Source organism: Pan paniscus, chromosome 5 (genome assembly GCF_029289425.2).
Source record: "Pan paniscus chromosome 5, NHGRI_mPanPan1-v2.0_pri, whole genome shotgun sequence".
Classification (NCBI taxonomy): Eukaryota; Metazoa; Chordata; class Mammalia; order Primates; family Hominidae; genus Pan; species Pan paniscus.
The window spans coordinates 44,339,270-44,365,975 of NC_073254.2; the positions used below are offsets into that span (position 1 = coordinate 44,339,270).

The 26,706-nt window shown below is 47.8% G+C and overlaps 2 protein-coding genes across 19 annotated transcripts; one reads left to right on the forward strand and one right to left on the reverse strand.

The window, feature by feature from the left end:
- LOC100978457 (patr class I histocompatibility antigen, CH28 alpha chain) lies at nt 1-5,978 on the forward strand. Of its 6 annotated transcripts, XM_063605235.1 has the most exons (8): nt 63-157; nt 288-557; nt 804-1,079; nt 1,662-1,937; nt 2,078-2,194; nt 2,642-2,674; nt 3,518-3,639; nt 4,586-5,978. In XM_063605235.1, the coding sequence occupies exons 1-8, from the start codon at nt 94-96 to the stop codon at nt 4,733-4,735; spliced, it is 1,308 nt and encodes a 435-aa protein (XP_063461305.1). In that variant the 5' UTR covers nt 63-93; the 3' UTR covers nt 4,736-5,978. The 6 variants fall into 6 exon arrangements, with proteins under 6 accessions (XP_063461302.1, XP_063461303.1, XP_008953337.1 ...); XM_008955089.5 differs by lacking the exons at nt 3,518-3,639; nt 4,586-5,978 and adding an exon at nt 3,034-3,157 and having other exon boundaries at nt 36-157; XM_063605231.1 differs by lacking the exon at nt 2,642-2,674.
- Nucleotides 3,237-26,630, reverse strand: LOC129397938 (MHC class I polypeptide-related sequence B-like). Of its 13 annotated transcripts, none has more exons than XR_010112411.1 (7): nt 20,930-21,195; nt 18,351-20,701; nt 15,222-15,557; nt 15,006-15,126; nt 14,637-14,872; nt 4,994-5,124; nt 3,237-3,774 (listed from the first exon to the last, which is right to left on the reverse strand). XR_010112411.1 is itself a non-coding variant. In XM_063605236.1 (5 exons), exons 1-4 carry the CDS (start codon nt 25,627-25,629, stop codon nt 21,397-21,399), a joined length of 495 nt encoding a protein of 164 aa, XP_063461306.1. In that variant the 5' UTR covers nt 25,630-26,630; the 3' UTR covers nt 17,988-20,701; nt 21,358-21,396. The 13 variants fall into 13 exon arrangements, 1 of the variants encoding a protein (XP_063461306.1); XR_010112407.1 differs by lacking the exons at nt 3,237-3,774; nt 4,994-5,124 and adding an exon at nt 21,358-25,550 and having other exon boundaries at nt 13,693-14,872; nt 18,351-18,518; nt 20,672-20,701; XR_010112406.1 differs by lacking the exons at nt 3,237-3,774; nt 4,994-5,124 and adding an exon at nt 21,358-25,550 and having other exon boundaries at nt 13,693-14,872; nt 15,224-15,557; nt 18,351-18,518; nt 20,587-20,701.
- Nucleotides 26,631-26,706: the final 76 nt, after the last annotated feature.

Consider the following 26,706-nt stretch of genomic DNA (forward strand, 5'->3'; position numbering starts at 1 on the left):
GAGAAGCCAATCAGTGTCGCCGCAGTTCCCAGGTTCTACAGTCCCACGCACCCCGCGGGACTCATATTTTTCCCAGACGCTGAGGTTGGGGTCATGGCGCCCCGAAGCCTCCTCCTGCTGCTCTCAGGGGCCCTGGCCCTGACCGAGACTTGGGCAGGTGAGTGCGGGGTCCAGAGAGAAACGGCCTCTGTGGGGAGGAGTGAGGGGCCCGCCCGGTGGGGGCGCAGGACTCAGGGAGCCGCGCCCGGAGGAGGGTCGGGCGGGTCTCAGCCCCTCCTCGCCCCCAGGCTCCCACTCCTTGAGGTATTTCAGCACCGCTGTGTCGCGGCCCGGCCGCGGGGAGCCCCGGTACATCGCCGTGGAGTACGTAGACGACACGCAGTTCCTGCGGTTCGACAGCGACGCCGCGATTCCGAGGATGGAGCCTCGGGAGCCGTGGGTGGAGCAAGAGGGGCCGCAGTATTGGGAGAGGACCACAGGATACGCGAAGGCCAACGCACAGACTGACCGAGTGGCCCTGAGGAACCTGCTCCGCCGCTACAACCAGAGCGAGGCCGGTGAGTGACCCCGGCCGGGGACGCAGGTCACGACCACCCCCCATCCGCCACGGACCGCCCGGGTCCCTCAGAGTCTCCAGATCCGAAATCCACCCCGAGGCAGCGGGACCCGCCCAGACCCTCCACCCGGGAGAGTCCCAGGCGCCTTTACCCAGGTTCATTTTCAGTTTAGGCCAAAATCCCCGCGGGTTGGGCGGGGAGGGGGCGGGGCTAGCTGGGCGGGGCTGACTGCGGGGACCCGGCTAGGGTCTCACACCCTCCAGGGAATGAATGGCTGCGACATGGGGCCCGACGGACGCCTCCTCCGCGGGTATCACCAGCACGCGTACGACGGCAAGGATTACATCTCCCTGAACGAGGACCTGCGCTCCTGGACCGCGGCGGACACCGTGGCTCAGATCACCCAGCGCTTCTATGAGGCAGAGGAATATGCAGAGGAGTTCAGGACCTACCTGGAGGGCGAGTGCCTGGAGTTGCTCCGCAGATACTTGGAGAACGGGAAGGAGACGCTACAGCGCGCAGGTACCAGGGGCCAAGGGCGCCTTCCCCATCTCCTGTAGATCTCTTGGGATGGCCTCGCACAAGGTTGGGAGGAAAGTGGGCCCAATGCTAGGATATCGCCCTCCCTCTGGTCCTGAGTAGGAAGAATCTTCCTGGCTTTCGAGATCCCGTACCAGAGAGTGACTGTGAGAGTCCGCCCTGCTCTCTGGGACAATTAAGGGATGAAATCTCTGAGGGAATGGAGGGAAGACAGTCCCTGGAATACCGATCCGCGGTCCCCTTTGAGCCCTCCAACAGCCTTGGGCCCCGTGACTTTTCTCTCAAGTTTTGTTCTCTGCCTCACACTCAGTGTGTTTGGGGCTCTGATTCCAGTCCCTCGGCCTCCACTTAGGTCAGGGCCAGAAGTACCTGCTCCCCGCTCAGAGACTCGAACTTTCCAAGGCATAGGAGATTTTCCCAGGTGTCTGTGTCCAGGCTGGTGTCTGGGTTCTGTGCTCCCTTCCCCACCCCAGGTGTCCTGTCCATTCTCAGGTTGGTCACATGGGTGCTGCTGGGGTTTCCCATGAGGAGTGCAAAGTGCCTGAATTTTCTGATTCTTCTCAGATCCTCCAAAGGCACACGTTGCCCACCACCCCATCTCTGACCATGAGGCCACCCTGAGGTGCTGGGCCCTGGGCTTCTACCCTGCGGAGATCACGCTGACCTGGCAGCGGGACGGGGAGGAACAGACCCAGGACACAGAGCTTGTGGAGACCAGGCCTGCAGGGGATGGAACCTTCCAGAAGTGGGCTGCTGTGGTGGTGCCTTCTGGAGAGGAACAGAGATACACGTGCCATGTGCAGCACGAGGGGCTGCCCCAGCCCCTCACCCTGAGATGGGGTAAGGAGGGAGATGGGTAAAGAGGGGAATGAGGGGTCATGTCTTTTCTCAGGGAAAGCAGGAGCCCTTCTGGAGCTCTTCAGCAGGGTCAGGGCTGAGGCCTGGAGATCAGGGCCCCTCACCTTCCCTTCCTTTCCCAGAGCAGTCTCCCCAGCCCACCATCCCCATCGTGGGCATCGTTGCTGGCCTTGTTGTCCTTGGAGCTGTGGTCACTGGAGCTGTGGTCGCTGCTGTGATGTGGAGGAAGAACAGCTCAGGTAGGGAAGGGTGAGGAATGGAGTCTGAGTTTTCTTGTCCCACTGGGGGTTGCAAGCCCCAAGTAGAAGTGTGCCCTGCCTCATTACTGGGAAGCACCATCCACACTCATGGGTCTACCCAGCCTGAGCCCTGTGTGCCAGCACCTACTCATTTGTAAAGCTCCTGTGAAAATGAAGGACAGATTATTCACTTCGATGATTATGGTGGTGATGGGACCTGATCCCAGCAGTCACAAATCACAGGGGAAGGTCCCTGCTGATGACAGACCTCAGGAGGGCAGTTGGTCCAGGACCCACATCTGCTTTCTTCATATTTCTTGATCCTGCCCTGGATCTACAGTTACACTTTTCTGGAAACTTCTCTGGGATCAAAGACTAGGGGTTTGCTCTAGGACCTTATGGCCCTGCCTCCTTTCTGGCCTCTCACAGGACATTTTCTTCCTATAGATAGAAACAGAGGGAGCTACTCTCAGGCTGCAGGTAAGATGAAGGAGGCTGATCCCTGAGATTGTTGGGATATTGTAGTCAGGAGCCTATGAGGGAGCTCACCCACCCCACAGTTCCTCTAGCCACATCTGTGGGCTCTGACCAGGTCCTGTTTTTGTTCTACCCCAATCACTGACAGTGCCCAGGGCTCTCGGGTGTCTCTCACAGCTAATAAAGGTGACACTCCAGGGCAGGGGCCCTGATGTGAGTGGGGTGTTGGGGGGGAACAGAGGGGACTCAGCTGTGCTATTGGGTTTCTTTGACTTGGATGTCTTGAGCATGAAATGGGCTATTTAAAGTGTTACCTCTCACTGTGACTGATACGAATTTGTTCATGAATATTTTCTCTATAGTGTGAGACAGCTTCCTTGTGTGGGACTGAGAAGCAAGATATCAATGTAGCAGAATTGCACTTGTGCCTCACGAACATACATAAATTTTAAAAATAAAGAATAAAAATATATCTTTTTATAGATACAGGTAGATATGTTTTTATAGCATGCACGTAAATGTGTGTGTGTGTGTGTGTGTGTGTGTGAAGAGAAAGAGTGAATAAAGAGATTAAGATTCTTTTAATGGTGAAAAGATATACATATATTTGGAATTAGCCAGCTGGACTCTGTTTAGATGATCCCAATTTTGGTGGCAACAACCAAAGCATCGTAGTCAGGAGGCAGTCGAACATATGCCTTCCTCTCTCCATCAGACTGAATCAGGGTGTTGACTTTGGCCACATCAATGTCACAAGCTTCTTCACAGCCTGTTTGATCTGGTGCTTGTTGGCTTTAACATCCACAGTGAACACAAGTGGGCTGTTGTTTTCTATCTTCTTCACAGCCTACTCAGTGGTCAGCAGAAACTTGATGATAGCAAGGTGGTCAAGCTTATTTCTCCTGGGGGTGCTCTTCCAAGGATATTTGGGCTGTCTCCGGAGTCACAGTGTCTTGGGCCGCCGGAAGGTGGGTGACATGCGGATCTTGTTTTTTTTGTGGCTGTGGACATCTTTCAACACTGCCTTCTTGGCCTTGCAAAGCATTCGCTTTGGCTTCGGCTTTAGGAGGGGCAGGAGCTTCCTTCTTCGTTTTTGGCACCATCTTATGAAAAGGGTCCAGATTAAGATTTTTGACTGAGTCATTCTAAAGTAAGTTGCAAGACCCATGATACTAGACCACTAAATACTTCATCACACACCTCCTAAGAACCAACATTATCACACCAAAGAAAATAAATAATTCCATAATATTATTTAAAGTCCTTTTATGTTCAAATATCTCCACTTCTTTCAGTATATTTTTGTACCTATTTTTTATAGCTTGTTTTCTTAAAATGTCCACTCATTGCCTTTGGTTATGTTTCTTTAATTACCTACAATCTATAACAATCAACCCATCTTTTTTCTTTTAGAATGGCATTACCTGTTTCAGAGATGAGGCCAAATACCTGTGGAATCTTCTCCACACTGAATTTATCATATTATTTCCCCTGATGCCTTTAACTTTTTTCCTCCATCTGCTATGCCTCCTAAGGACCTATGTAGCTCTGGGTTAAACATGTGGCAGCAATGTTTACAGGAGGAGCTGTGACCGCACATTCATCACATCAGGAGGCACACAAAGCCTAGGGTTACCGGGACTCTTTCTGACCCCATACAGCCAAATTTATCCTGACTTCCCAGAGATGCAGAACCATGGGCTGGGTGTTTAGTGGGTATGAGTGTGATATTCTGGCAATAGGAGGTTCTGCCACTCTCCCCATTCCTCACGAGCTTTACTTCCCCATACCCTGAGGTTCTGAGCTCCAGACCTTCAACCATCAGGCCAGGCCCCTCCAGACCTAGACTCCCTTCCTGTCTTCTCCAGCCCCACTCTGCTTTGTATCTACTTCCGGATCACTTTCCCTCTACAGGCCCAGCTCCTGAGTGTCTCTACCTCTCAAACAAGTATTCTCACCCAGGAGCAATTTTCCCACCAGAGGACATTAGCTATATCTGGAAAAATGTTTTGTTGCCATGACTGGAGTGAGGAGGAGGTGCTACCAGCATCTTGTGGGGAATGACCAAGGATGCTGAACATCCTGCAGTGCACAAGTCAGCCCAATCACCCACATAACAGATAATTATCCAGCCCCAATACCAAGATTGCCAAGGATGAGGAGGCCTGCCAGGACTTTCTCTCCCTTGAGTACAAGCTTCCTTGAACTGAGGGACACCCTGAAGGAAAAGTGTGGTCCCACCCCAGTCATCTCTCCCTTCCCTGGAGCTCTATCTGTATGCCTGTAGTGCTTAGGCCCTTAACCTGGGGTCCAGGAACCCACCTTCCCATGAAACTGCATGCAGAAGTGATGATATGTGCACACATGACTTCATTACAGGGCATTGGATATTGATATTCATCAGGTCAGCTGGGGCCCAAGACACCAGTCTTCTGCCAGCAGGCCGCAATCCTCTGCATTAGAGAGAGGGTAAAGATTGAGGGAGGCCCTGACTTCAAACCTTCTATCACTGCTAGTGAAGTGCCAAAAAGAAGTGCAAGGTCATCTGCCCTTGTAGGAACCACACAGGAAGGCAGAGTGTCCACCAATGTCAAATTCCATCAAAGAAATAATATTTTGACAAAAAATGCAAGTCACCTTTCTAAGTCCCAGACAGCAGCTCAAAATAAAAAGCATTAAACCCCTCAAATCTTAGCCCGGGTGAAATTATTGAAGCCGCAGTAAAGTCTTGTGGGACCTGCAGTTAGAGAGAAGGGACAACTCAATTTGGGACTGCAGCAGAAACCCCTACATCATGGGGTTCCTGGAAGGGACCCTCTCCCTTCAGCGACGCATTGTGAGGCCATTTATAGGTAAAAAGGTAGAATTTCCTTGGATTCCTGAGGTTTATTTTACACTTACTGCTTATTCTTTGACTTTATAGAAGCCAACTTCAGTTTGAACATCTTGCAATTAATTTTTTTTGGCTCTATGTGGAGAATTTGAACTTGTTTCTGAAGAAAACCAGGGGCTCCTTATGTGAGCAAGCACCCCTCCCTGTGGCCCCCTTATGCAATAAACATAAGCCATTGTGAGCCAGCAAAATTTAAAGCAAGGAAAGCAGTAAACCCTCCATTTCAGCATGTTTCAGCCTGTCTAGTGATGTTCTAGTCTTGCCTCACTCTTAACATTTTAAAATTTATAATTTTATTTGATTTTGATTTAATAAGAATTCATATGTATTCATTTCTTTTGGGTTTGTCACCAAAAGCCTCCTCCAATCACCTGTGGAGTAAAGACAAGTAAATAAATGCATCGTGTTCCCATTTATCAGTGCTCACTGCATCTTACAAGTGTATCAGCCCCACTTCAGCTGATAATACCAGGAAACCTTAATATCCACATACAAAATAATGATGTTGGACAAAATTCATAGCATCACCTTATACCATATTCAAAAATTAACTCAATTAACTCAGAATGGTTCAAGGAACTCAACTTAGGAGTTCAACCTATAAATCTTTTAGAAGAAAACATTGGAGAAAATCTTAGGAACATTGGATGTGGCAATGGCTTCTTGGCTGGTGAGCAAAAGCACAACCAATAAAAGAAAAACAATAAATTAGACTATCAAAATTTAAAAACCTTTTTTATATATCAAAGGACACTATTAAGAGAGTTAAAAGAAAATGCACAGAATGGGAGGAAATATTTGCCAATTATATACCTGATAAAGAATTAATATCCAGAATACATAAAGAACTATGACTTAACAACAGAAAAACAAACAATCTCATTCAAAAATGAGTGAACAACATGAATAGACAATTCTCCAAAGAAGATATACAAATGGGCAATAGGCACATGAAAATATGCTGAACTTCACTAGTCCAAGTGTTGGCGAAGATGTGGAGAAGTCATAACACTTGTGCACTGCTGGTGAGAGTGTACAGTGGTACAGCGACCATGAAAAACAGTATGATGCTTCCTCAAGAAAGTAAAAACACAATTTCCATAGGAGCCAACAATTCCACTTTTGGGCATATACCCAAAAGAATTGAAAGCAGGAACTCACACAGATAATTGTACACTCATGCTCATAGCAGCACTATTCCCAATGGCCAAAAGGTGGAAGCAACTGAGTGTCCATCAGAGGATGATTGGATAAACGACCCATGGTGCACATAGCATGGAATATTATTCAGCCTTAAAAGTGAATGAAATTCAGGTTGGATGAACCTTGAGAACACTATAAGTGAAATGAGCCAGAAACATAAAGACAAATATAATATTTCACTTACATGATGCAGCTAAAATAGGCAAATTCATAGAAACAGAGAGTAAAATGGAATTTACCAGAATTTGAGGGTAGGGAGAATGGGCAGCTTTGGTTTAATAGGTCCAGTTTCTGTTGGGATGATGAAAACGTTCTGGAAATGCATATTGGTGGTGGTTACACAACATTGTAAATGTGCTTTAGGCCACCGAATTGTACACTGAAAAAGTGGTTAGAAGGTAAATTACATGGTATGTGTGTTTTACCACAATATTAACAAGTATATCAACACTAAATCCAATCACTTTTCACTCCTCTCCTGCCACCACCCCAGAGCCACCCTCTCAAGAATTGTAAACCAGAAGGGCTTTCCAGCTGGGCTGCCTGCTGCCTCTCATGCCCACTGTCCATTACTCACACAAAGGCAAAGTGAGCCTCTCAAACGAAAATTAGGACATATCCTATGAACACCTCAGCCCTTTTCTTTCTTAGGCACAATGAAACCTCAGTCTCTCACCGTTTCCTACAAGCCCCTCATCATAGGACCCCTGTGGCCTCATCCCGCCATTCTCAGCCCAGCTCACTCGTCTCCACTCACACAAGTCTTTTGTCACTGCTCCATCCTGTCTCTGCTACCTGCCCCTGCTGTGACTCCCACATGCACCTGCTCCCCGGGGGTCCACATGGCTCACTCCTCACACCATTCAAGTCTCTGTTCAAATGTCCCATGGTCAAGTTCTCAGAAATGTCATGCCCAGTTACCTTTTCTGAAATCTATTCCCTGCCATTCCCGCCACTCCCACCAATCTTCTAGCCTAGGTGTATTTTTTATCAGTGGCAATTATCACTGATACTGTGACAGATTCTATTTGTTTATTGTCTGTTGGTGTATCAGGGTTACCAAGACAGAAAGACCCAATAGAGTAGATGGATAGATAGATAGATAGATAGATAGATAGATAGATAGACAGACAGACAAGAGGGGATTCATTAGTGGAAATGGCTCACATAGTTATGGAGGCTGATAAGATCCATGAGAGGCCACCTGCAAGCTGGAGAACCAAGGAAGACAGTAGTCTGGCTCAGTCCAAGGCCAAAGGCCTGAGGGGCCAGAGGAGGAGGTGGGAGGATAAAGGGTTGACTGGTGCAACACTCAAGAGTCCAAAGACCATACAACCTGGAGTTCTGATGTCCAAGGGCAGGAAAAGTGTCCCAGATTGAGAGAGAGAGAGAGAGAAAAAATTTGACTCCTTTCTGCTTTTTTGTTCTATCTGGGCCCCTAGGTGATTGGATTGTGGCTGCCCACAGTGAGAGAGGATTTTCCCCGCTCAGTCACTCACATGCCAATCCCTTCCAGAAACACCCTCACAGGCACACCCAGAAATAATGTTATACCAGCTATCTAGGCATCCCTTAACCCAGTCAATATGACACCTAAAATTAACCATTACAGTCAGTATCACTGAAATGTATGTTCTTTGATAAAGGGATCTGGTCTGTTTCCTTACCATTGTTTCTCACCATCATAATCAGTAAATAGCTCTCAGTAAGTATTTGTTAAATGAATAAATATGTCAGTACAATCACAGTATGACAGTATAATAAGGCTTTAAAATGTTTAAAGCAGTCTCTGGTTTAATATTTATCACTTGAGTAGTCTATGAATTTATTTACTTTTGGAGACAAATTCTCACTCTGTAGCCCGGTCTGGAGGGCAGTGGCATGATCACAGCTCACTTCAGCCTCAACCTTCCAGGCTCAAACAATCTTCCCACCTCAAACACTGGGGTACCTAGGACTACAGGCTCATGCCACTATGCCCAGCTAATTTTTTTTGTATTTTTTGTAGAGACAGGATTTTGCCATGTTGCCCAGGCTGGTCTTGAACTTCTGGGCTCAGACAATCCACCCTCCTTGGCCTTCCAAAGTGTTGAGATTATAGGCTTGAGGCACCACACCTGGCCTGAGTAGTCTATGAATTTTTAAAATCCCAACCATAGGAGAATCTTTATGTACAAACATGCTTGTCAAAATATTACCTACAAAAAGATAAGATGAAAGCAGATGGATCTAAAAGAACTCAGTTACATCACCTCCTTATCTGAGATGGGATGCAGCTTGTAAAAGTGTGTCAACTTTTTAAATTTAAAAATTTTTTTAGATGGAGTCTCATTCTGTCACCCAGGCTGGAGTACAGTGGCAGTGATCTCGGCTCACTGCAACATCTGCCTCCTGGGTTCAAGCGATTCTCCTGGCTCAGCATCCTGAGTAGCTGGGACTACAGGCACATGCCTAGACTCCTGGCTAATTTTTTGTATTTTTTAGTACAGATGGGGTTTCACCATGTTGGCCAGTCTGGTCTCGAATTCCTGACCTCAGGTGATCCACCCACCTCGGCCTCCCAAAGTACTGGGATTACAGGCGTGAGCCACCATGCCGGCCAAAAAAGCATGTAAACTTTATACAGAGTTTACAACATGGAAAACTACTTGTATAATAATACATTCAAAAAGCAACATTCAAGATAACCCATAACATATGAATGCAACCTTGTACAATAAAGATACCTATAAAAATATATACATAGAGAACAACAAAATGGGCCAGGTGCCTTGGCTCATTCCTGTAATCCCAGCACTTTGAGAAGCTGAGGCGGGTGGATCACTTGAGGTTGGGAGTTCCAGACCAGACTGGCCAACATGGCAAAACCCTGTCTCTACTAAAAATACAAAAAATTTGCTGGGCCTGGTGGCGCACGCGTGTAATCTCAGCTACTCAGGAGGCTGAGGCATGGAAATCGCTTGAACCCGAGAGGCGGAGGTTGCAGTGAGCTGAGGTCGCATCACTGCACTCCAGCCTCAGTGACAAAGTGAAATTGTGTTTCAGAAACAAAAACAAAAACAAAAACAAACCACCACCAACAAAATGGAAATCAGCACCACGCAAAGGACAGCTCCAGGGACCAACAGTCACACTGAGTCCAGGAAGGTTCAACAATACAATAGCAGTGATATTTTTGAGGGGAGACCTAGGTGGTATTTCTTCTGTGTACTTTATTTTTTTTAATTCAAGTAGGCATTGATCTGTGTATTTTAAAGTCTTCTGTGATCAAATAGATTTTCGCATTTCTAATATTCAAAATAAAGCATTTGAAGTAAAATAACAATGAAAAGTGGCTGAGTGCACACCTGTAGTCCCAACTACTCAGGAGGCTGAGATGGGAGAATCGCTTGAGCCCAGGATTTTGAGGCTGTCGTGTGCTATTATCACACCTGTGAATAGTCACTTCTCTCCAGCTTGGACAACATAGCGAGACCCCATCTAAAATAATAGTAATACAAAGAAGTTCAGATCTCCTTCCAACCTCAGCCTAAAGCAAATTTCTCATTTGAAATCCATAAGGCAGAAATGCCGATTATGGCACCTCCAGAGAGTAGAAAAATATTCTTCCTCCACTCCATGACTCATCCTTTGGTTACAGCGTTTAGCTGAGCAATGAAGTCAATGCTAAGAATACCGTCAATTTATAAAATACTGATTATCTCATTTATAGACATAAAAATACTATAATTATATATATATGTATGTAAAATTACCATCACACCTAAGACAGCGAGATGGATTTTTCCCTTCCACAGATGAAAATATGAGTCCCTGAGAACATAAAATCTTCATCTGAGCTCACTGAAAATGTTGGCCTTGAGAATTAGGAGACACTCAGTCTCCTGCAGGCCCCCTGGGCATGAGCCACACCAGTGGAGGCCGCACAACAGCAGGAATAGCAACTGAGAACCCTGGAAGGTTCACACTTGTAGAGGGTGCACATCCAGTGAAATTTAGTTGATGGATGGGCCAAGGTAATAATCCAGCTCCTTCCTTCAGCTGGGGGAGGCAGATGGGTGAGTCAGCTACGCATGAGGTGTATGGTGTTCCTAGAGCTATTGTTAGTTCCTCTGCTGTGAACTCCACCCCGGGCATACAAAAATTATACACTCACTGGTAAGCAGGATCCTTCTTAGGAAAGCAAATGACTTTCCTAACATAAGGTCAAACATTTCCCTCCAAATGAATCATCCTAGTTGGATAATCTCTTCACTCCCACTGAAATTGCCCCAGAGTTGCACCTGAGCATTTGGATCCAAGACAGAAAGTCATTTTGGGGGTTGGGTCTGGCTGATCTGGGAGTGTTGTGAAGAAAGGCTTTCTACTTACAGAAGAACAAGGGTGAGCTCTGAGTAGGAGATGACGTCCTGAGGGGGAAAGACAGATGGGCAGATGCTCAAGCAAACTCAGGAGTTTACCATATAAAAGATTTTGGAATCTATTCTTCAGCCTCTTTTTACTGTGATAAAATATACATGAACACAAAATTTACCACTGTACCCATTGTACAATAGGTGTACAATGCAGTGACAATTAGTAGGTTCGCAATGTTATGTAGCCATCATCACTCTCTAGTTCCAGAGTATTTCATCACCTCAGGGGAAACTCTGCACCATTAAGCAGTCACCCTCCATTTCCTCCTGCCACCAGACCCTGTCACCACAAGTCTGCTTTCTTTCTCTATAGATTGGTCTCTTCTGAAGATTTCACAAAAATGGGTTCATAAAATATGTATCCTTTTGTGGCTGATTTCCTTCACTTATCATGTTTTCGAGATTCAGCAATGTTGTAGCATGTATCAGTATTTCATTCCTTTTATGACTAAATCATATTCCATTGTAGAAATACACTACATGTTGTTTATTCATTCATTAGTCAATGGGCATTTTCTTTTAAACCAAATAGGAAAAACACAGGAAGAATTAAACACCAAAAATATACATGTTACTACTAGCTTTTATAGGACTACTCTATATAGTACTATATATATACGCACACACACACACACATATAAACACCAAAAATATACATGTTACTACTAGCTTTTATAGGACTACTCTATATAGTACTATATATATACGCACACACACACACACATATAAACACCAAAAATATACATATTACTACTAGCTTTTATAGTATGACTACTATATATAGTACTATATATATAATTTCATAGTAGTACTATATATAGTTATATATATGTAGTACTATGTATAGTCATATATATATATATGTGTATATATATATATATATATATAAAATCCATTATTTCTGAAGGACAGTTTTTCCCGACACACAATTCCTGCATGACAGTCTTTTTTTTTCTGACCTCTAAATTTGTCAACATTCCAATGCCTTCTGAACTCTATGGTTTCTGAAGAAAACTGGGCTGCAATCTTATTGAGGATCCATTGAACCTGAAAAGTTCCTTCTCTGTTATTCATTTCAATATTCTCTGTTTGTCATTGGCTTTTGACAGGTTGATTATAATGTTCTCTTGGTGTGGACCTCTTTAAATTTAAATTTTTTTGCTGCTTAAAATTTGTCAAGTTTGTTGGATGAATAATGTTTTTCATCAAATTTGGAAGGTTTGGAGTTATTCTTTAAATAGTCATTCTTCTCCTTTCTCTCTCTCCTTTCTTTGAGGACTCCCAAAGTGCATGTGCTTGATGTTGTCTCACAGATCCTTAAGTTCTGTTTATTTTTCTTCATAATTTTTTTTCTTTCTGCTACTGAACTAGAGAATTTCAATTGTCTTATCTTCGAGCTTGCTGATTCTCAATTCTGCATGGTGAAATTTGCTCTGGAGCCCCTCTAGTGAATTTTTCATTTCAGTTATTGCACTTTTCAGCTCCAAACTTTTTATCTGGTCTCTTTGTAAAATTTCTACCTTTTTATTGATGTTCTCTATTTGGGGAAACCTGCAACCACCATCTTCTGAAGCTCTGCCCATGTCAAGAGGTCTGTGCATACCTCTCTCTTCCATCCCCCAGTTTTCCAACTTTATTTTGCTCAAGTTCCTGACTGACCAAGCAACCCATGAGCCACTGCCCATGACTCATTCATTCATGCACTACTGGGGCATCATTTCACACCCTCCACCTTGCATGGGCCTTTTTGGGTTTTGATTCTTAGTTCCTGGCTTGACAGCCATTTCCAAAGCTGTTCTTGTGTTAGCTCCCAAGCCTACTGCTCTTGTTGTAGATTCTCCTCTTAATGTCTGAGTCACAGCATTTATTTCATAGATTTTTAATAATTGGACTAATTTTTTCCAATGCAGCATTTCTAAGGACTTTCAGTAATGGAGATTCTATATTAGCTTAGAGAGAATTGTTTCAAAACATCAGAAATGTATACTTGAATGAAGGACAACATGCATGGAGAAAGGTGGACAAACCATAAGTGGGCCGTGGATTTTCACAAAGTGAACACTCAGGTAAATAGCAGCCACATCAAGGAATAGCATTGCCAGCCTCCAGGAAACACCACTGGGTTCTACTTGGTCATAAATCACCCTCCCCAACCCTAGAGCAGACACTTTCTTGATTTCTAATATGATAGATTAGTTCTGTCAGTTCTGGACATAGTCACTGCCATGTCCCAGGTCTTGCTGTGTGTGGTCACTATTCACTCCCGTGGCAGTCAGGTGCTCAGCTTTATAAATAGCTCACACTTCTTGTCTCTCCACTGTTGATAGACATTTGTGTTGTATTCAGAGTCTACAAATCATGCTGCTATAAATAATATTTTCATATATTTTGGCACACAAATGCATGCATTTCTATTGGTATATAACAAAAAGTGGAATTGCTGGGTCATAGGTGATTAGAAACTTGGTTTAGTCTCTCAAAAAACAAGTTTCTACTGAATAGATAACTGGTGGAAGAGGGTAAATCTTTTATTTTAGAAATTATGCAGCTAGTATATGAGAAGAAATGAAAGACTGAGACTTTTGCAATTCGTAATGAATTAACAGATTTAGCCAATGAACAGCAATGGCAATTAACATCACAAAAAAGAAATAACTAGTATTGAATTCTTCCTCTTGATGAAAAACATGATATAGTACCATCAATCCTCATGGCAAAAAAAAAAAACCCCTGAATAGACGCAAATCTCTATAACAAACTACCAATTTACAGAAAATACAGGTCATAGAGATACATTAAACCACACCTTGGGGTGCAATCTGCAAAATGCAAAGGACAGGAAACTACCAGACAATATAAATTTCAAGCAGGAATCTATAGAATAAATGAGGACAAAAACATACTCTTAAAGGTAAAACTAAACTATAATTTTAGATGATAAAAATATAAAATTGTACAAAGAAGTGATGGCCATGTAAGCCAGGATGTGCTTTTACTTGAAGAAGAGAAGAGTTTATCATTGAGCTGGGGCAGTTGATGGGGCTTCTAGGTCAGCTGCCAAACTTCTCCCTCTCTCTGATGGTTAAAGGGTGTTTACTTTTGATTAAAGGGCACCATTTTTAGATCTTTTATCTTTTATGGTACCTGTGGGGTTTTTTTTATGACAAAAACACTAATAAAGAATAAAACAGTATGTGACATATGGTTCTTGTTCTGCACCAAGCCTCCTTCCCACCCTCCGCTCCAGACACTGAGCACCCAGAACTACTGGCAACCCCAGGATACTTGGCAGGGCTACCTTACATTTGGGTGTGTGTCCAGCTCACGTTGCCAGAGGCAATGTCCAGGGTCTATTCTTTGAGGCCTAGATGAACCTGACAGGACACAGCTGAGGGAAAAGCCTGGCCCCACTCTGGAGGCTCTGGCCATCAGTGTAGAGGGGACAGGTCCTCACCTCTCCACAGGTGCAGTTACAGTCAGAGCCTCTTCTCTGCATGGGAGTGAGGCTTGGTCCTTCCCCCGAACACGGGGACAGGGATCTCTCCAGAAGTGGAGATGACACCATTCCTCCTCTAACATGGTCCAATCTCGTGCTTGTTCTGCTTTACAGGAAAGTTGACTCACACTGGTGTCCAGTGAAGAAACCCAGGCACATAGGAGGGACAGTTGGATCTCAGGTTTGTGCTTGATCTGGAAAAGGAAGAGCAGAGACCACTAGGAGGCACCACTGCACTGCTCATGAGCCCAGGAGGTGGATGCTGGGGCTGAGCTCAGGGTGGAGAGATGTAATTGCTCATCCTCCAGGTTCCAGGTGAAAACCCACCTGCCCAGCCCATCTGGTTCTCCCTGGTTCTTCAATTCTAGGGAGGACTGTCTTCTTCTCACCTCCCTGGACGATGCTTCTTGACACAGGAAAGAGGATGTGCTGCTAGGGTCACCATGTCCTGGTTTATTGTGTTGTCAGTAAAATGAAATCAAAATACATACTTCATAAATAATAAAATAACCCATAATAAGTAAACATTTACAATTTACTCACACCATTGAGGTTTCCTCCAGGTGTGAGCACAGCTGCAGACACACCTTGTCGCTTCAGTCAGGACACAGGACAGAGTAAAATGGGAAGAAACCACAGTCACTGCAGAAAGGGCCCCCATGGAAGAGGCCTGGCAGGGAGGCCAGCTGCCCCAGGGCCACCATATTTAGAGATGACTTCCCCTTTCTAGGCAGGACTGGGATTTTAAAATTCTTTTTGTATTCATAGTTGTTCTGAAATTGCAGGATGATGAGACCCAGCACTGGTGAGTTATACTGTCTCTTTCTTCCCTATTAAATTCTGTGCCAAACAGCACCTTCATATATTTATCTCCTCTTCCTGGAGAGAATAAAAACAATGGAAAAATTGAACCATACTAACATACTTTAAATATGTGCTGTCAGAAGTAGCTACTAAAGGATTAATTCCACCAAAGTGAGGGAAGGTTTGAAAAGAAAAACATTGTATACCCATATTCAAAGCAGCATTATTCACGATAGCCAAGACAACACACCAACACATGAATGAAGAAAATGTGGTATATATCGACAACGGAATATCATTCAGCCTTAAGAAGGAAACCTGGTCACAGGCTGCAACAGGGATGAACCTGAAGGACACTGCTAAGTAAAATAAGCCAATCACAAAGAAAACCCAATACTGCACATTTCCATTTATATGAGGTGTCTAAACTGAAAGTAGACTAACGGCTGCTAGGGGCTCGGTGAGGGGTATGGATGTTTGTTCAATGGGCATAGAGTTTCAGTGTTGCAAGATGAAAAGTTCTAGAGATCTGTTGCACAACAATGTATTTACAGTTAATACTGTACTACTGTATACTTTAAAATAGTTAAGATACCAAATTTTACATAATGTAGTTTTTGGCCCAAGGAAAAGACTAATTAGCCCTGTTACTAATTTAGGGAAAAAGTACATGAATTCATTAAAAATATATTAGTATGCGCTTACCTTAGATACAGAAAACTATGAGACAAAAAGAGAGATCCCTGCTACCCCAGCTATCACCCATGAACCAGGAAAATCAGCACCTCCTGAAACTAGACAGAAAGGCTCACAGGCCCAGCCTTGACATGTTGAATCAGTCTGCATTTTGGCTGGAACCCAGGTGGCTCCTCTGCATGTAAAGCACCTCCCCAGATAGTGATGGAGGGAGATCCTAGGACAGTGACTCTGCTCCACGGGGAGAAGCCTCCGGTCCAGATGGGAGCAGCCAGAAGGGCCCAGGAGGGACATTTCCAAGAAGATAAAATTAACAGAATGTCCAAAGTGTCCAACGTCTTGAAAGAATCATACAAACAAAAGAGATATCAAACTTAAATTAATGAGAGTTAATAAAATAAACAAAAACAAATGCAAGTATTAACTCCAAGAAGAACCAATGTTGTACAGGCAGTGAAAAGTAGTCCAGTTGACATATGAGAGGATTAGCCATGGTAAAAGAAACAAGAGATGGCTGAACTAAACATAATCACTATATAAATATACTGGGAAGAGTGAAAGAGAACAAGTACTCTTAACTGTTGCATCCACCATTGCGCTGTGCAACAATGGGTGCATCTGAAAAAAATCAAGCAATAATAATAAAGAAATGGTAGTTAGAGATACAGAAGTAAAGTCAAAAGAATCAGCTAAAAAACTTGAAAGTGGTTGGCCCCTAGAAAGGCAGAAATTGAGAAGAGGCAGAAAGGACTCTCATTTTTCTCAAGAGATTCTGCACAAATATTTGACTCTTTCAATTGTGCACAATTATAAATTTGATTAACATAAAAACAAAAGCTTCAGTGAATATGCAAGTTTATGTCTAATGACAACCGCATTCAACAATGATATTTAAGGGTTAACTAAAATGTGAAAATACTTAAACATGAAACAGGCATGTATAAATGTGTTTTTGACACCAAACGTGAACACAAATGTGAAAGAATACACCTGTAAACACATCTCTGGATAGATAGCCCACGATTGAATTCTCTACCCCACCTCCTTTACTGGTTGACCTATGAACACAGGCAGGCAGCGGACCAGGACCCAACTAGGTTCCTTCATCCTCTTGCTTCCAGGCAGGCCTTGCATCCACTTTTGCTGCACAGAGAGCTCCCATCCCTGCCTTGGTCGGTTTCACAGGTGATCCCCTAACTCTCCCTGCCACCACTGCCTTACCTGAGTGGAGCTGAGGCTGCCCTGACCAAGAAGAGCACCACCCATCTGTGCCCCAAGGCCAGAAAGTTAAAAGGAACCTCACAACAGGGTCAGGAACTATCCCACCTCCCCACCTACCAATCAGTCTGAACTGATAATGGGAGATGCTGATACTTGCTTTACTCATCCTCATTCCCAGTTCATTTATTCTTCATTAATTCAGTCCAATCTCCCCAGTGGTCACTTAACCCCAGAAGCAGACTGATCTCTATTCTTCTTAATCAGGAAAGTCCAAAGCACTCCCTGTCCTCTCCCTCATATCAGACTTCAGCTCTGCATCTGCAAGATGCAGAGGTCCTCTGCAAGGCAGGTGTCCTCCCACAGGGTCAGCCCCTGAACACTGGCTGCAGATGTCCCCCCATCCCTTCCCAGCCCTTTCTGTGTTGCTGTGAATCTGTCCATCACCGAGAACTGGTGGGGAGATGTGGGGGAGGTGGGGAGATTTCTTTGTGCTGTGTCAAGGCATCAAGACAGATCTCTCCTTCTCTCTTGAACCTCACACTCTATCCCTTCCCAGACACTTGAAATAAAACACAGACCAGAAATGTCTACTTAAAGGGTAAATTTCTATAGTATAAAATTATGAAGACATAGTAGATATGAGGTAATGCATGAGAGTGTGACAGGGTAAGGGGACCTCAAGGTGCCAGGAAAGCTGGTCCTGGGCTCCCCAGAAGGAGCCGTAACCAGGACACTCACTCATAAATCTCATTTATAATAATAATACAATGACCGCACATGTAATATATTAAAATATATTCAAATGATAACAAAAATAATGTGGCACAGCTGCAAACACCTCATATATACTAACACTTTCCATCCACCCAACCACAAGAAATAAATGCTGTTAGTTTCCCCATTTCATAGATGAGGAAACTGAGGCACCAAGTGGGAAAGTGCTGGTGAGACCTGGGCAGGGAGTTGAATTCTGGCCATCTGGCTGCAGAGTGTAGCTGCCCTCAGTGGAGCCAGTAGACCCAGGAGTTGACACCAGAGACTGAAATCCCAGCTGTGCACTGCCCTGGTGGTCTCCTGTCCCAACCGGGCGTTGATCCGGGCCTTGCAGGCTCACGTGCTCTGGAGAAAATAGAGAAACCAATAAATGCTCCCCTGGGTGCAGAGTGCTGCTTTTTACTCCCTGAGGATTTCTCCCTCCTTAGTCACTCCAAAATCAGATTCACCCTTTCTCTGAGGGAAGATGATGCTCCCACATTTTTCTCCCTCCTATGGCACTTTTCCCAGCCCCTGCCAGTCCCCTCCCATGACTTCATGAAGATCAGCACTTGCCCTGTGCCCACTATGCACTCTGTAGGGACTGAAAGGGCCACAGGACTAAATGACAAGACTCCAGAAGAAACTCAGTGCCCTCCCCTCCTCTCAAGCCTGGCCAGCTCTGACACAGTGGGAGGCCTCCCCAGAGAGAGGCCCTGGCTCCACGTACTTCCAGGCCTGGGCTGGGTCACACACAAGGCCTTTCTCTCCCTCTTTCCCCAGGCCCTCCTTTCCTGCAGAAGCACCTGCACACCAGGGCAGGCCCTACCCACTGTGGGTTCCGCCCTCCACCTACAGCTCAGTGTTCCTCCCCTTCCAGTCCTGAGCAGGCAGCTCCTACCTGGAGAGCCCACCAGGAAGCCCAGCAGGCCTGTCAGGCCCAGGATGGAAACACGTGGCTGCCACGGGGTCTGCACCTGACCTGACCCTGGAGACCCCCTTGCTCAAGAAGGCTCTGCTTCCCTTGACACCCAGGTCCATGACCTGCACTTGGGACGCCCTGCTCCTGCCTGGTCCACTCATCCCTGGAAATCCAGCTCCACCCCAGGGCTGCTGCTTGGTGAGGCTGCAAGGCCTTCCTGTCTGGTTCCTAGCAGGGATTCCACCCAGGCCACTGCCCTCACACCCACAGGGGATCTTCTTCTTCTCCCTATGGAATAAGGGATTTCTTGAGACCCCTCAGCCTGAGGCTGCCTCCGCCCACTCTGCACCTGGGGATTGCCACAGCCACAGCCACCATCTCCCACATGGACCCTTCTAGAGAGAGAGTTTCAAATTTGAATTCCTGTTCCATTCAATATGCTTTACAGCATCGGTATTGGAGGAAATCCTATTAAGAATATCCAGCTGAAATTATGAACATCTTTATTGGACATCAACATTGAAAGCAGGAATTTTGAGAAATTAGCATGTGATTTTCACAACCTTTTTCTGGCCAATGCCCCAGTGACCTACAAGGAAACCTTTACTGCCCACAGGGAACCAGAACTGACAATTCCTCTACGGGAGGTGCTGCAGGTGAGAGCAGGAGCAACCAGACCTGCACTGCCCCTGCTGTGGGTGCCCCAAAAAACATGGTCCTGGGGACTGTGTTCCTGGGGGCTAGACAAGGTAACACTTGGACATATGATGAAAACAGGGACCACAGCTGCCCTGACAAGGAGCTGGTTCCTGCTTCCCAAATGGCCCAGGGACGTCTGCTTATATACTCCTCCATAACATCTGCACAGAAACTCAGGGAGGCAGGGCCATGTGGTGGGAACCTCCAGTGACCCAGAGGACATGATACCCCCAAGGCAGCTCCTGGAGGAGGCCCATGGGGAGCTGCAAAGTGGACAGAGATGGCCGTGTGCACTCAGGACCCTCCCTGTTACAAGGGGACCTCAAAGGGGCTGCACAGGCAGGCCTCCCAGTCTGGGCTTCGTGGGTCTTTTTCTTGGTGTCCTCCTGATGGCTGGAGAAACAGGAGAGAGGGATGCAGAGAGGAAGAGACTAGGGGCACCGCCTCTCCTCGGATTCCTCTCCAGTTTCTAGCCCCTCCCCAGATCACAGCCGCCTTTACTATTTACTCCCACTGAAGCCATGATCATCCAGGCCCTCAGCAATCAGCACATGATTCTCAACTCACCCCACCTGGACGCACCGTGGTGAGCCCAAGAAACAAGAGAGACCAGGATGGGGACAGAGCAGGTGCCACGGCCCTCCCTGCTGCCCACTCCTCACCTGCAGCAGGAGGAGGCCACCGCTGGACATTTGAGGGCCGTGGCCCAGCCCTGGCTGGGGCAGGACTTAGGGGTGTAGATGGAGATGTGGCTCCCATTCCCCTCCCAAATACCCCAACGTCCATCCCCTATTCCAGGACCTTGTTACCTACATGTTTATCTGTGCAGGAGCTATGAGGGGACCCTGCTGCCCAGAGAGGAGTCCTTCCATCTCCGGCCACTGCCCCGTTTTCTCACCTGGACTCTGCAGCTGATGTTGTCTTCTTCCTGCACCAAAGGACACAGAGAATACTACTACTACTACTAATACTAATAATAATGACAGTAGCAACAGCAGCATACAGAATGGCTGCCATTGACTCTGAAGCACCAGGGCCTTCTCTAAAAAAAGGGCCTTGTGACACACTGAGCACGCAAAGCCACAGCCGTCCCTGCTATCCCCACCCTGGCCTGACCTCCCTAGGTCGAAACCCTTGAGAGTTGCCCCAGGCTCACCAGAGGGCACAGGGTGAGTGCTGTGATTCCCTCTGTGTCTCATGTAGCAGGTGAACCTCTGCTCCTCTCCTCGGGGAATCCTGGCGGCCATGCAGGTCTGGTAGGTCCCATTCCCACTGGGCAGGACACCCCTAGACTGCTGGGCATCCTGGCTCAAAGATGCCTCATCCTGATGCCAGGTCAGAGAGATATTCCAGGGATAGAAGATGGAGGCCAGCACATCATGGTGACATTGCCTTCTAAGGCCCCACTGTGCATCTCATTCACTGTGGGGGTCATTGGAGACAAAAGGGCAGAGCCAGTGAGGCATGTGGCCAAGCCTTGCTCCCCTCTAAGGGAGATACAGGGAACAGGACTGGTCCTCTCTATTGTTCTGACTCTCGCTGAAACCCACACTGACCCCAGACCTTCTGCAAATCGGTCCTTACCTGGGGTCCAATTCCTCTAGGCTTGCTGGAAGATGGGCCTCAGGACTGTGGCCTCACACTCTGGGACTCCAGCTTTGATGCTGAGGAGAGGGTTGTCGGGGTGGGCTCCTGGGTCGTGGGGCTAGGAGGTAGCTCTCCAGGATGGGCAGGCTGGGAAGCAGATGAGGCAGCCCTGGCCTTGAGGCCTTCCTTTCCTGCCTAATGCCCACCCCAGGTTCAGGCTTCTATCGGAGGACCCACTACTTTCACAGTACCTGTTTTTCTGATACCTCCAGAATTTCAGATATCACCATAGCTTTTGCATGTAGTCTGCCTGCACAGGGCAATAGTGTGTCTTGGTCTGCATGGCATTTTCCTCCCAGAAATTTGTGACATTCATAGCCAAAGTCTGAGCTCTGGAGGACCGGGGCACTGTCCATTACTGAGTCTCCAGGTTGGGAGAGAGGAAGAGCTTCCCATATGTGTAGAAATGCCTAAAGCCCCTGGTGCTGCTGGCTTCCTGATCTCACAAACCCTAATCTCCTGGAGGGAATGCAAGGCTGCCTGCCCCTACCCAGCAGTGACTTCTCCATTCCAGTCCAAGTGCAGAACTCGGACCAGGAAGGACCCCTCCCTGGCCCTCCTCCATCCTTCCCTGTGTGGGCTGAGCCCCGCTGAGCACCATTCCTCACTCCTACTCACAGCCAAATCCAGTGGGAAGAGACAGGTCCTGCTCTCTGCCCCCAGCTCTCCTGGAAAAGGCCTCTCCCATTACTCTTGCCCACTGCCCACTCTCACCTCCTTTCTGGCCCTTGATATGAGCCAGGGTCCTCCTGAGCTCCTGCCCATTCTCTGTCAAGTCTTCAGTCTCTGTGTCCCAGGTCTCAGCTCCCAGGACTGCTTCTGCCCACTGTCCCCGGGGCCCTGCCCTGCCTTTCTGCCTGTCACAGAGCAGGAAGAGCTGACCATCCAGATGTCCCTCAGCGAGAAACCCTGACTGCACAGATCCATCCCGGGACAGCACCGTGAGGTTGTAACAAAGACTGTGGGGCTCTGGGGAAGAGGAAATCACAGATGAAACTTCTTCCTGGAAGTAACTTCACATCAATGTTTAACACACAGGTCTGCTGTCCCGACCTTCCTGAGGAGGCAGGAAATGCACACGGGCAAAGGGACAAGAATGAGGATTTCAGACGCAAGGAAAACTGGGAAGGTGGGAGGATAGAGGAGGGGACTGAGGAACAGAAGAAGGGGGAATGGGGATGGCAAACTTGTAGGCCAGGTGCCAGGGCAGGGCAGCCACAGGCCCCCTCAGGGTATAGGGAGGAGGCCAATGGAAGGGGCTGCCCTGCAGATTCAAGGGAGGAGTATGAAGGCAGTGGTGGAAGGAAGGTCTTGCCAGAGGGGAGAGCAGAAACTGTAAGGGACCCAGGCTCAGAGGGACCCATGACCACCATGGCTGTGGTGCACGGGTGAGGGTGAGATGGAGGCAAGGTCCACTGCCTTTGAGGAAGGCACAACATGGACAAGGTGGGGGCAAGGGAGACTTGGCTGTGAGGCAGGAGGGGCAGGTAGGCTGTGGTGCCAGAGACGTTTTCTACGAGGTCCGTATCCCAGGGAGAAGCAATGGTGTGGGCTTCAGAGTGGCATGGCAATGCCCCAAGTAGGGAGGTGGATGGACCAGTTGGTGTCCCCTGGGGTGGGCTGGTGGCAAGGGTCTTAAAGAGTCAGTGCATCTTTTCAACAAATGGTGCTAGGAAAACCAGATGTTCACATGCCAAAAAAAAAAAAAAAAAATGAAGTTGGATCCCTAACTTACACCACATATGAAAATTAACTAAGAAAAACATCAAAGACCTAAACTCAAGAACTAAAACTGAAAAACTCTTACAATAAAACATAGGGAATTATCTTCATGCCATAGAATTTGATAGCACTTTCTTGGATATAACACCAAAGATACAACAACAAAGAAAAAATTGATAAATTGGACTCATCAAAATAAAAAAGTTCATTAAAAACACAATAAACACAGTGAAAAAGCAACCCCCAGAATGAAAGAAAATATTTGCAAATCATATATATCTGATAAGAGATTAATATCCAGAATACATAAAGAACTCCTACAACTCAAACAGGAGACATTCAACTAATACAAAAGTAGGCAAAGGACTTGCATAGCCAATTCCCCAAACAAGATGTACAAATGGCCAACAGACACATGAAAAGATGCTCAGCATCAGCAGTCATTAGGGAAATGCAAATCAAAACCACAATGAACTATTACTTTACACCAATTAGTTTGGCTATTATCAAACACACACACACACACACACACACACACACAGAAATATCAAGTTTGGCAAACAGGTTGCGAAACTGGAACCTTTGTGTAATGCATTTGGAAATACAAAATAGGGCACCTGTTATGGAAAACAGTGTGTTGATTCCTCCAAAAATTAAAAAATGAATTACCAGCTAGGTGTGGTGGCTCACGCCTGTAATCCCAGCACTTTGGGAGGCTTAGGCAGGCAGATCACGAGGTCAGGAGATTGAGACCATCCCGGTCAACATGGTGAAACCCAGTCTCTATTAAAATACAAAATATTAGCTGGGTGTGGTGGTGGGCACTTGTAATCCCAGCTACTTAGGAGGCTAAGGCAGGGGAATCACTTGAATCCGGGAGGCGGAGCTTGCAGTGAGCCGAGACCGCGCCACTGCACTCCAACTTTGGCGACAGAGGGAGGCGCCGTCTCAAAAAAAAAAAAAAAAAAAAAAAGAAGCAGTTGGACACACGGCCTGTGTTGGGTCTGGGTAGAGGAGGACAGATGTGCAGGGCAAGGACTGGAGGATGGGGTGAGCACGGTGTGGGGGTGACCCTGGGGGAACTTTGGTTAGGGTGAGGACAGGAGGGGAGGGTGCTCTGAGTGAGGGTGGGGCTTGGGAAAGATGAGAACTTGCTGAGGGTCCAAGGCAGCTGGGCAAGAGGTAGGAGCAGCACAAGGTCCCAAGGCGGAGAGGGGCGGAGGGACCAGGGAGGGATGGTCCAGCACCCGTGGGCTGGAGTGGGGGGTCCTCAAGAGGGTGGGGCTGAGGATGAAGGAGTGGGTAAGGGGCCACCGTGAGGCAGGGCCCAGAGCAGGCACCTGCACTAGAGGGGAGGGGGCATCTGCCCTGCCCTGTGCCCTGCCTAAGGCCCAACTAACATTAGCACTAGGGCTCCCCTTGGGTGGTCTAGAGGGGAGTGGGACGGAGGGAAGACCCTGGGACAAAAGGCAGCACCAGAGAGTTAGGGTCAGGGAGAGTTGGGAGTGGGAGGCATAGGGGCAGCCCTGGGTTAAGGCTGCTTGTAGGAAAGGCCCATAAGGGAGGCAGGAGGGACCTGCGGTGGCGGGGGCAGGGGATGAGGGCAGAGGACATCCTAGAAATGTATCACAGAACTGCAGATAGGAAGGGGTAACAGGGAGCTGGGAGGGCAACAGGACCCAAGGTGCCCTGAGGGCAGGGGAGGAGGTGGGAGGGAATCTGGTGTCCTTAGATCACTGGAGTTAATAGTAGCAGGGAAGGATGCAAGATAAGAGAGGATCCCCGGGAGCGGGAGGCCAGGGGAGAATGAGCTGGGGATGAGAGAAGTCGCAGGAAGAATCCTCTGCCCGGAGCCTGCAGACTCCAACCCCTCAGCGTGAGGGTCAGGAGCCCCACAGTCCCCACAGCAGCAGGAAGCACCAGCTCCGGGTCCCGAGAAAGGAGGGCCCCAACTCCAGGAGATGCGGCCCAGGAGCTGAGAACACGTCGGCTCCGGGAGAGGACAGGGCTTCAGGGACCTTAGGGCCGCCCCCAGCACCGGGGGAGGTGGCTGCCTCAGCGGCCGCGCTGGAAGGGCCCTCGAATGCCATTCACAGGAGCAGCCCGGGAACCCAGGGGCCTCAGAAAGACGGGTTTGTCCGAAAAGTGAGAGGAGACGGAGGAGAGGCGAGGAGAGAAAGTGCAGGACAAGACCAGAAAATGCAGGGGGCGGGTGATGAGCGATCCCGAGGAGGACTGAAAAGAGACGTGGAAGCAGGGTTGAGGTGTGGCGGGAACGGGCCGCGTCCACTCCCCGCACCCCCGACAGCGCACCTGAGCCCCGCCTCGGCCGCACAGCGCTCGCCGCTACCCACCCGGACCCCCAGAAACGCCCCGCCGCTGCCGCTCCGCCGAGGACCGCCAGGAACCCCACTTACCAGCAGCAGCTCCCTGGGGTGCAAAAAGGGCAGTGCGGGTCAGGAACAGCAGGACTAGGCTCATCTCCATGGCCCAGACTTTGCTTTCCTCGCAGTGGCTCAAGCGGCTGCCAACCCAGCGGAGCCGCGAAAGCCCACCAGAAATTTCCTGTCACCTGGCCCCACCCCAGCGACCGCTCACCCAATGAAAACTGGCGCCCGCAGCTTAGGGCCAATCACGAGCTGGGAGGGCGGGGCCACACTCAGAAGGGAACGTTCCAGCGGTCAGGAGACCTGGAGAACTTTGGCTGGCGGGACCTGGAGCCCAGAAAAGGGGGAGCGCGCGGAAGCGCCGCCAAATGCGAGGACTGGCTCCGAGCAGCTGAGAGTACAGCCCCAACCGCATGAGCACGACCAGGGCCCTGCCGCCCTCCCTGTATTGCGACCACCCCATCCCCGCACCCCCACCCCTAGGATAGCGTGCCTCACCAAGACCGTTTCGCCAGCCACCCCATCAAGCTGACTGTCATTCGCTTGTTCTTTCCAGGACACACTTACAGAAGAGACGAGGCCTGGTCATTCTCCCAACACACTCCCCTCAGCCGCGCACAGCGTTACTGGCCAGTGACCAGATTTGCAGACCTGTTTCCAGACCTCAGCTACCTCTGTTTCTGAAGCACCTGCCCCAGTTGATCCGCTCAGACGACAAATCTCTTAGACGTTTCAGCTTTACAATCTACTTCTCCTCCCTTTTACTCAAAGCTAGGTCCCCTTTCTTATGGTCACTTCCTGTAAGTGTGTGAGGTCTCCCGGGGCTGCCTCTCTATTCAGCCCCTGGGTGATCAAAAGGCCAAGGAGGCAGCTTGCCAGTGTCCACTCCAACACCAAGCTCTCCCCAGACTCCCTTTTCCAGCCTGCCTTAGGACATCTGTACCTCTGAGACCATAGTACCTTCCAATATGACAGGTCTACAAGGACACTCTACACATCTCGCACGACATCATCCTCTCTTCCTCCCCTGTTTCTCTTTCCGTGGGGCCTTCTGATTTCTCTCTTTTCCTTCTCAAGTACTCAAAGCTCCTCCAACCCTATTTTGATCCCACAGCCACTACTTTAGTCTCGGCTTTCAGCCTAGATCACTGCACAGGATTCAGCCTAGATTACCGTA

Excerpts from the sequence above, each read along its gene's own strand:
- LOC129397938 (XM_063605236.1), bottom strand. The coding sequence starts at position 25,629 with ATGGAGATGAGCCTAGTCCTGCTGTTCCTGACCCGCACTGCCCTTTTT. Across the intron at positions 22,390-25,559 it reads ACCCCAGGGAGCTGCTGCTG|AGCCCCACAGTCTTTGTTAC; the intron begins GTAAGTGGGGTT and ends CCTCTTCCCCAG. Across the intron at positions 21,671-22,134 it reads TATCAAGGGCCAGAAAGGAG|GCAGACTACATGCAAAAGCT; the intron begins GTGAGAGTGGGC and ends TGCCCTGTGCAG.
- LOC100978457 (XM_063605234.1), top strand. The coding sequence starts at position 94 with ATGGCGCCCCGAAGCCTCCTCCTGCTGCTCTCAGGGGCCCTGGCCCTG. Across the intron at positions 158-287 it reads CCTGACCGAGACTTGGGCAG|GCTCCCACTCCTTGAGGTAT; the intron begins GTGAGTGCGGGG and ends CCTCGCCCCCAG. Across the intron at positions 1,938-2,077 it reads GCCCCTCACCCTGAGATGGG|AGCAGTCTCCCCAGCCCACC; the intron begins GTAAGGAGGGAG and ends TTCCTTTCCCAG.